The 10,165-nt window shown below is 39.8% G+C and overlaps 1 protein-coding gene across 1 annotated transcript; it reads right to left on the bottom strand.

Moving 5' to 3' along the window:
- Positions 1-309: 309 nt before the first annotated feature.
- LOC129270141 (trichohyalin-like) lies at positions 310-3,631 on the bottom strand. Its single transcript, XM_064106000.1, has 2 exons — positions 3,619-3,631; positions 310-2,882 (listed from the first exon to the last, which is right to left on the bottom strand). Exons 1-2 carry the CDS (start codon positions 3,629-3,631, stop codon positions 310-312), a joined length of 2,586 nt encoding a protein of 861 aa, XP_063962070.1.
- Between the last annotated feature and the right edge of the window lie 6,534 nt (positions 3,632-10,165).

The raw sequence follows: 10,165 nt of genomic DNA, 5'->3' as shown, positions 1-10,165 counted from the left end.
CTTCCTTCTCTCTTTCGTCTCTTCTCAGTTAAAAAAAGAAGAGGCTTTCACATTGGCTAATGATTTCCACTTTACATTTATTTTCAATTTAATTACATAACAATATTATCACATTGTGCATGATAAATAAAGGCATAAATATATAATTGAATAGCAACAGTCTTGATTTGGTGCTGGGTAAGATAAGAGCCCGGGAATAATTTTGCTCTTGCCAGAATGCTGAAGTTTTCGATAACATACGATGGTCTTGATATTGTCTGTTTGATCCCCCCTCCCTTTCCCTCGTAAGTGGCTTTTTGCAGGACAGTTTCAGAAACAGCATAGTAATTTATGCCACCATTTTTTCCTCCTCTTAGTATGATGTTCCTCGACCAAGTCATTTTCTCTATCCCTGTCCATATCTTCCTCCACAAGTTGAAGTTCGCAATGCTTCTTATCTTCACAGTGATTCTGCCCCTTAGGATTGTCCCCTTCCAGCATCTCAACCTCCTCGGTTTGACCCCGCTTGACTTCCTCTTTCACCTGTACCTCTCCCAGCTTTCTCACTTCACATTGTTCCTCTACGGCAGATGAGTCGTTCATATCATCCTCCTCCTCCTCCTCCTCCTCCTTCTCTTCCTCTTCATCCGCCTCCTCCTCCTCCTGTTGCTCTTGCTGCTGATGCTGCTCCTCCTTCTCCTCCTCTCTTTTATTCTGTTGTTGCTCCTCCTCCTCATCTTCCTCTCCCTTATCCTGCTGCTGTTGCTGCTCCTCCACCTCTTTCTTATCCTCCTCCTCCTCACCCTGTTGTTGCTGCTGCTGCTGCTGCTCCTTTATCTCCTCCTCCTCATCATCTTCTCCCTTATCCTCTTTCCCCTGCTGCTGCTGCAGCTGCTCCTCCTCTTCCTGTTGCTGCTGCTGCTCCTCCTCCTCCTTCCCCTCTCCCTTATCCTCCTCCTGCTGCTGCTTCTCCTTATCCTCCTTCTGCTGCTGCTGCTCCTCCTCTCCTTTATCCTCCTCTTGCTGCTGCTTCTCCTTATCCTCCTTCTGCTGCTGCTGCTTCTCCTTATCCTCCTTCTGCTGCTGCTGCTCCTCCTCTCCCTTATCCCCCTTCTGCTGCTGCTCCTCCTCTCCCTCCTCCTCCTTCTGCTGCTCCTCCTCCTCCTCTCCCTTATCCTCCTTCTGCTGCTGCTGCTTCTCCTCTCCCCTATCCTCCTCCTCCTGCTGCTTCTCCTTATCCTCCTTCTGCTGCTTCTCCTCCTCCTCCTCACCTCCCTTATCCTCCTTCTGCTGCTGCTTCTCCTTATCCTCCTCCTGCTGCTGCTCCTCCTCCGCTCCCTTATCCTCCTGCTGCTGCTCCTCCTCTCCCTTATCCTCCTGCTGCTCCTCCTCCTCCTCCTCCTCTCCCTTATCCCCCTTCTGCTGCTGCTCCTCCTCTCCCTCCTCCTCCTTCAGCTGCTCCTCCTCCTCCTCTCCCTTATCCTCCTTCTGCTGCTGCTGCTCCTCCTCATCTCCCTTATCCTCCTCCTGCTGCTGCTTATCCTTATCCTCCTTCTGCTGCTTCTCCTCCTCCTCACCTCCCTTATCCTCCTTCTGTTGCTGCTTCTCCTTATCCTCCTTTTGCTGCTGCTGCTCCTCCTCCTCTCTCTTATCCTGCTGCTGTTGCTGCTCCTCCACCTCTTTCTTATCCTCCTCCTCCTCCTCACCCTGTTGCTGCTGCTGCTGCTCCTTTATCTCCTCCTCATCATCATCTTCTCCCTTATCCTCTTTCCCCTGCTGCTGCTGCTGCAGCTGCTCCTCCTCTTCCTGTTGTTGCTGCTGCTGCTGCTCCTCCTCCTCCTTCCCCTCTCCCTTATCCTCCTCCTGCTGCTGTTTCTCCTTATCCTCTCCCTTATCCTCCTTCTGCTGCTGCTGCTGCTCCTCCTCTCCCTTATCCTCCTCTTGCTGCTGCTTCTCCTTATCCTCCTTCTGCTGCTCCTCCTCCCCCTTATCCTCCTGCTGCTGCTCCTCCTCCTCCTCTCCCTTATCCTGCTGCTGTTGATGCTCCTCCACCTCTTTCTTATCCTCTGCCTCCTCCCCCTGTTGCTGTTGCTGCTGCTCCTTTATCTCCTCCTCCACATCATCTTCTCCCTTATCCTCTTTCCCCTGCTGCTGCTGCAGCTGCTCCTCCTCTTCCAGTTGCTGCTGCTGCAGCTCCTCCTCCTTCCCCTCTCCCTTATCCTCCTCCTGCTGCTGCTTCTCCTTATCCTCTCCCTTATCCTCCTTCTGCTGCTGCTGCTCCTCCTCTCCCTTATCCTCCTGCTGCTGCTGCTCCTCCTCTCCCTTATCCCCCTCTTGCTGCTGCTTCTCCTTATCCTCTCCCTTATCCTCCTTCTGCTGCTGCTGCTCCTCCTCTCCCTTATCCTCCTGCTGCTGCTGCTCCTCCTCCTCTCCCTTATCCTCCGCCTGCTGCTGCTTCTCCTTATCCTCCTCCTGCTGCTGCTCCTCCTCCGCTCCCTTATCCTCCTGCTGCTGCTCCTCCTCTCCCTTATCCTCCTGCTGCTCCTCCTCCTCTCTCTTATCCCCCTTCTGCTGCTGCTCCTCCTCTCCCTCCTCCTCCTTCTGCTGCTCCTGCTCCTCCTCCTCTCCCTTATCCTCCTTCTGCTGCTCCTCCTCCTCTCCCCTATCCTCCTCCTGCTGCTGCTTCTCCTTATCCTCCTTCTGCTGCTTCTCCTCCTCCTCACCTCCCTTATCCTCCTTCTGCTGCTGCTTCTCCTTATCCTCCTTCTGCTGCTGCTGCTGCTCCTCCTCCTCTCTCTTATCCTCCTGCTGATGCTGCTCCTCCTCTCCCTTATCCTCCCCTTCCTGTTGCTGCTGCTGTTCCTCCTCTCCCTTTCCTCCTCCTTCTGCTGATGCTCCTCCTCCTGTCCCTTATCCTCCTCCTTCTGCTCATCCTCCGCTCCCTTATCCTCCTCTAGTTGCTGCTGCTGCTCCTGCTCCTCCTCTAGCTCCTGATCCTCCTCCATCTCCTCCTCAGCCCCCGTCATTGCCGAAGATTCACTGGATGACCTCATCAATGATGCTTGCTCCTTCAGCATGTGAATAAAGTCATCTATCTGTTCAACATTTATGTCGTTCAAATATACATATTTGTCGAACTCTAATACATCAGCAAGATGATATCTGAACGCTGGAATCACTTGAGATGCTATCGGATGGACAAATAATTATGAAACAAACAAAAATATTGAATTGATTTCAATTCGTGGTGAATTCTATTTATAATATATATTAATTTAGTTTCCATCAACTCGTCACAAAATGTTCTTCCTGTTTATGTCTCGGATGAAATGATTTCATTTCTAATCTATCATAAAAATATAGGAGCCTATTATTCATCTTTTGCATTTAGATTTAAGAATTGTGTTTATTCATATTTCAATTAATTTGAAGTATTTTAATCATGATTCATAATTTGGTAATTATGGGCAACTTTTCCTCATCTTATTATAGAAACACAAGAGAACAACATAAAAATACTAAAGAGTAACAGCGATTCAAAAAGATAATGGTGCCAATATCATATCTGAAAGTGATTCATTTTTTTCTGTCTTTTTTAATGTGTTCCTGTTGAAGGTAAATCTTCTCCAATGTACTTACGTTCGTCACTCATGATGAATAGATTTCTAATCGAATGAAGAATTCAGAAATTCAGATTCTACGCAACAATTTGCAAGAATACCAGAATATGTGAATGCACTTCCAATCTAGATGATAGTGTATTGATATTTCATGAAGAAGATAAGTTTGTCGCTATGTGCGCCCCCCCCCCCTACGCATGCGCAACTGTATAAATCTATTGTTACGTAATGACTGCGCGCAGTTTTCCTTTGACCGGTTTCAGAAAGAGTTGCAGTCAAACGTAACTGGATTTTCAACCAATGAAACAGGCGAAAAAGAGATTTGCGATTGATATCTCGAGTTGCGTTTAGACACAATTCTTTTTACAACTTGCCCATCATTTCATGAAGAACCAAATATACTCTTCTTCTTCTTCTGGAAACAGTACATGCCACCGTCTGGTGTATTGTCGTACTCCAAGGAGGAAATGTAACCTCCCTGATGACTGATATTTTTTTAAGTTCATAGCATAGGCCTAGAAGTGATTATCAAATTATTCGAAATCTACAAAGTAAGATGGAAAGAAAAGACGACGTGCAATACTCCCCAAACAAAATTACCCCCCCCCCCAAAAAAAAAAAAAAAAAAAAAGTACATAAATAAATAAAATAAATGAATAAATAAACAAACGAATAGATAAATAAATAAGTAAGTAAATAAATACATAAATAAATAAATACATAAATAAATAAATAAGCATTTATGATCTCAACATTTTTTTTCGGTGGGGGGGCGAGAAGAGGAGGAGGTTAGAGAGAGAGAGACAAACAGACAGTCAGACCGACAGTGGTGGAGAGAGGGGGAGAGAGAGAGATGGGGACAAAAGCTAATAAGTAGGAATGAATAAATAAAAGAATGGAATATAATTCTCATTAATTTTAATAGGTATAGATTCAATATCTTTATACAATTCACATAAATCAAAAACAGACTTTGGCAAAACGAATAAAAACATTTTACGGCAAAGAGAGACACAAATTCGATCCAATGTATAAACTATTCATATGGCAATTGGTTATCTTGATTTTTTTATGTTTTTGTTTTTGCATATTTGTTTTTATTTATTTGTAAATAAATTTCTTTGAAAACAATCAGATAAAACTCTATTTACATACATGTTTCAAAACATTCAAGACTGTTAAAATAGAACCAAGAACTGCAATATACCTTTTGTTTATCAGTTTTATATGGTAAATATCTCATATAATATGAGAGGGGCATGAAAGTATTTTTTTTTCATTATTAATCCCTCCCAAGCCATCGTCATTTTGTTCAGCAAAACGAAGTATACAAAATAATCATAATCTAACTTCAAGTATTGATATCTGATTATTATAGACCTTCATATTTAGGCCTATTTCTTATCTCTACTTTTTTATGATTCCACGCACGGCTGGCGCATGACCTATCTGAGGAGGAATTCTTGAAAGGACTTGTCGGATGTTTGATCCGACAAAGCAAGTTTTATCTGACAGTTACCATAGAAACTGCGCTTCTCAGCCAATCATTATCAAGGAAAGTTGTACGATGGCAAATGTCGATGAAACTCTCCGATGTTCTAGTGCGCAATTTCATAAAACTCTAAACAAGTTTGACAAATTTTTAAGGCTGTTTGAATGCTTTTGTAAATGCATTTAGATGCTTGAAAATAGAATAATTTTGATTTACAAAGATCGGTTTTCAACCCAATCTCACGGAGATAAAAAAAAATGATTGGCACCTCAAAACGGGTCTCGAAGTTGCGAGTAATTAATAAAAGTCATCCTTAAACAGGCCTATAATTTTTTATTTCTGCCTCATACTTTAAATACAATGGCCCGTATTCTGAAGTCAGGTTTAAATTAAACCCTGGTTTATAGTTGTGGTTTAACTATGGAGAGCAAATTGGAGCACAAATTCCTAACAGTACACATTCAATTTATTAACTCATATGACACCCAAATTGTTTATAATTGTCTGGGAATGATAACTGAAGTATTTTCTCCCGTATGAAAGCAAAAGGAAACAAAATTGTAATCATAAGAAATATACAATATAAACAGAATTTTTGAACTTTTGGCTCCCCATAATTTTAGCACAGAGTTAGACCAAGGTCGAAGTTAAACCTGACTTCAGAATACGGGTCAGTTTGTTTTATCAACAACCATGGGAATTAATTGCATACTATACACGTAAAACACCGTAAAAGATGAAGATCAATTATAATGGAAATTAAACAAAAACAAAAAAAATCGCAACATGGCTATCATCAAAATATGAGGAATTATAACAGCTTTTTTCACCTGGGTCCCGTAACACAAAGGTTAGCGATTGATCGCTAATTTCAAAGAACAATTCTGATTGGTTCATAGTCAGTCTACTTAGCAAAATGCGCATACAACGAGGATCTTGATTGGTCATTTCATTTAGCGATTAATCGCTAACATTTGTGTTACGGCGCCCCGGTTGAAAATTAGTCACACAAAAATAATTGGGAGTCATTAAATAATAATTCACATTTTCAGACCTCGCTGCAAATAAAAAAAAAAACATTGGTGCATAACCCATACTGCTTCAATTATCACTTTTCCTTTATCCATTTGCTATTTTTGCATGGACAATAAAATGAAAACATATCACTTTTGTCCACACTCTTATCAGTTTCATAAATCTATAAGATGTATGTCATATAAAATATATTTTCATCAAGAAGGTATAACATTTCAAATACACAGCGCCGTAATGAGATAAATTTCTTTAATAAAAACAAGTTGTGAGAGAGCAAAAATGTTGACCTTCTTGATACAAAAAAAATGTGATAGATTTTGACATAATATCAAGAAAATAATATATTTCACCTTCCTTTCCCTTTCCTTCTTTTTCTCCATTTTGAAAATGATCACGAAATAGTTTGGGATCCATAGTTCCCCAAGCCCCCCCCCCCCCTCCCCAATCTGAAAGGCAAGTCACTGACATAATTCCATTACAGTAATGAATCTAGGAATTCCATAGAGAGGGGGTACGATTAGTGAATTTGGATTAGAGCGGGCTTAGATGCTCCAGTACGCGCCAGTGGCGTAATCAGTCCCAAAAAAATGAGGGGGTGGGCAGATATGGCGGATGGAGCAAAAGTTCTTTAAAAAAAAAGTATTGCCTAGAAAATAAATTTATCCGATCTCGTGGGACTGGTTGGGTTTGATGTGGGACTGAAGGATGATGAAGATGGTGATGTTGAACTTGATGGACTAATTGGGCTAGTTGGTCGAGATCCTGGACTACTTGCCCCAGCTGATGACGAGCCATTGGCGTCCGAGGATTGAGTGAGTGCTCTGGATTTTGGCAACGTCTTTTCCCAAGATTCAAGGAGCTGCAAAAAAAGAACGAGAATGAAAGGCCATAAATTGCCAAGTGTGTATTTTAATTTCATATCTATTGATGTAAACGCAGCTGCCTCCTTTTTCTTTTGCAGGGAGGTAAAAGATTGCGGGTGCTTTAGTATGATTTTGCCCCGGAAATGCCCTGGAAAACTCCCATTCACTTCACTGTTAAAAGCTTCTCCAATGCTACAGATTCAGCCAGTAGGTTGGGAAATGTAGCCTTCGAAATAGATTAAAAGAATGATTTCTGTCCCCCCCCCCCATCTCTCTCTCTCTCTCTCTCTGTCCATCTGTCTCTATCCCCCCCCCCCCCTCTGCCTCTCTCTCTAGATTTTCACTGATCACTTTCTCTCTTGCTATACGTTTCCCCTATATACTGGCTGCAATTGAAGGACAAACATAATGACTCTAGAAAAAGTAGACGATCAACTATGATAAAAAGTAAAAGAATTTGAATACCGGTATTGATCTTGTATTTTGAACAAGTGATGATAAATTACATGTAAGTATTTTCATCACAGCTCACAAACCTCCCTCGTTTTATCATTTGAAATCATTGTGACTTAAAAAAAAAATACATGGCTAACACTTTTTCATCTCCATAACTATAATAATCTTTTATTGGCATTTCCATAATGAATAATACAATTCATGGCAAAGTCTTGGAAACCACAGCTATTGGTGGTTGAGCTCATATTGTATGAAAATGAATGATGCATAAATCATTACAAAAGTAGTAAATATAAAGTATTTGTGTTCTCTACATGCTTTACAATACAGGAAAGTTCAATAAAGCTACCTATTTAAAAAAAAACTCTCATAGATAAAGGATACAATCTTTCATTACATACAAATCATTCAACATTCGATGTCAACAAAAGACAGAAATATCTATGATAAGAGAATTGTGAATTTCAGCATTATATAATCAGCCCTTTCTTCAATGTAAAAACATTTCATGGATTTTACCCCCCGAGTTGCATCATGTAATAAAGAGCTATTGCAATACGTCCATCTCTAAAATGTGCAATGAAAGCTATGATGTCAATCTCTGTAGGTATGGAAACATTGTGTAAAACAATAAAGATAAAATGATAGCACAAGAAAGTGAAATGCTGCCAACATAAAGTTCTGGGGATGGAAAATAACTTGAATCTGAATAATAAATGTTATTTCTGTTTATACAGTGAAATAAAAATGAATATAACAAGGACTGGTAATTGTGGATTACATCATTGGCATATTTGCTCTGGAGTGAAGCATATGTTTGATGCTCACTCAACTGACTATTGTACAGCCAAAACTATCTTGATTAAAACTGACAATATACATGTTCAGGGGCCTGTTGCAGAAAGAGTTGCGCTTAAACGCAAGTCAAGTCAAAATATCAAGCACAAGTCCCAAATACGGGTGCTTCATTGGCAGAAAATTGAGTTGCGCAAGATTTTTTGAGTTGCGTTTGATTGCAACTCTTTCTGTAACGGGCCCTAGGACCTTTTAAAATATATTTGATCGATAAAAAAAAATGGGTTTAGATACAAATAACTGGATTTTTCAGCAGGTACATCTGTGGTAATATAGGACAGAATGTATGTCTATCAAATCGCCCCATTTTCCCTCAAAAAGTGAGAAAAGAAATCAAATTCTTTTCATGAAAAGCATAATCCATTTATAATGAGAACTACACAAGATGAAACTCAACTGGCAAGAGGAATCAAATACTGGCTTGCAAAAAAAATCAAAACAACTGAATCGATAGAAATTCAATGAATTTCATTAAGCTTATTTATAAACTGGAATACATGAAATCATGGATGATGTGGCGTTATGATGGGCAAATTTGATTGAATATTTGCATTTTTTTTTTGCATCAATTGCATCATAGCTTAAAGGTAAATGCCAGTTGTGGTAACAATATCAAAATGAGTTCGTACAGAATCCAATGAAATGACCACCAAAGTGTCTGTTTGTATAAATAATACATATGTGCCAAAGGATTCTGGAAGAAATTGTGTAATTGCTGAGAAATCAGCAAATAAGCACAGGATTCGGGTCAAGCGTCAGGCCGACATTCAAAGCAATAATAATACACTGTCCCACGTGCACTTATCTGTGTTGGTGATCTTCAGCGTGAACATTTTTCAGCGTAGATTTCAAGATTTCACAAAGTTCAGTTCATGTAACTGTACCAGATCTAGATCCTCTATGATATACTGACAATTAAGCCTGGTTTACAGACTTTCTTGTGAAATCAGTATTTACTGCAACTACTGGCATTTCTCTTTAAATGATTTTCACAAAGTTGACTGGAGTAAAATCAATTTTGCCAACATTATCACACGATTTAAAGTAAATTTGCATATTAGATTTTTTTAAATGTTTGATGAAACATACATTTATTCCTCCCCTACCAGTGTATCCCCCTCCCCTTTCTAAACAGACTAAGCTAACTCCCCCAAAAAAGATAAACCTTAAATCTTTCCATATCCATTTATACAAAACAATTTTTGAATATACAAACATTTACAACAGAAAAATAAAATTTCAATGAGCAATACTTTGGTTTAAATGATGTGATGGAGCCGAATAAGTTCTATTCAGATAATCAAAAATATGGAATGACATATTTACAACGTGGAAAAGGGGAAATAGAATTCATTATCAAATGGTGAAATGGATCCTAATCAAGTGATTGGCTGAAATCAATCACATGACCAGTCATCTGGTTTTGAGATGAGGATGATTCATCGAAAAGGAAGGATCCACATCATTATCTTATAAATCATTTAATACACATCGACTTGCACAGACATTGAAATAATTACACACATTTGCTACCATTGCAACAATTTAGAACTGTTCTAACGGTATCTTGTGCATGTAATTATTACTAATGTCCCTGATGATGTATATTATTAATATATACTTTTTATAATCTGTAAATGAGGTAAAATTCAATAGGAAAAAGGGATCCATTCCACTGAAGATAACATATCAATCAAGCTTTGCTGCTTACTTGACTCTCAATATGTAACTATCTACCAGATATAAATCTGCAGCTTGGAACCAACAAGATAATAATAAGTATGGACTGACATGATAAAACAAATAAGGCACAGTGAAGGGATGCAAAGGCTCATTCCAACTAGTGAATAATGAAACAATAATTT

This window comes from Lytechinus pictus, chromosome 10, assembly GCF_037042905.1.
Source record: "Lytechinus pictus isolate F3 Inbred chromosome 10, Lp3.0, whole genome shotgun sequence".
Taxonomy (NCBI): Eukaryota; Metazoa; Echinodermata; class Echinoidea; order Temnopleuroida; family Toxopneustidae; genus Lytechinus; species Lytechinus pictus.
The sequence above is the reverse complement of the archived record's forward strand: the minus strand, read 5'-3'. Positions and strand labels throughout refer to the sequence as shown.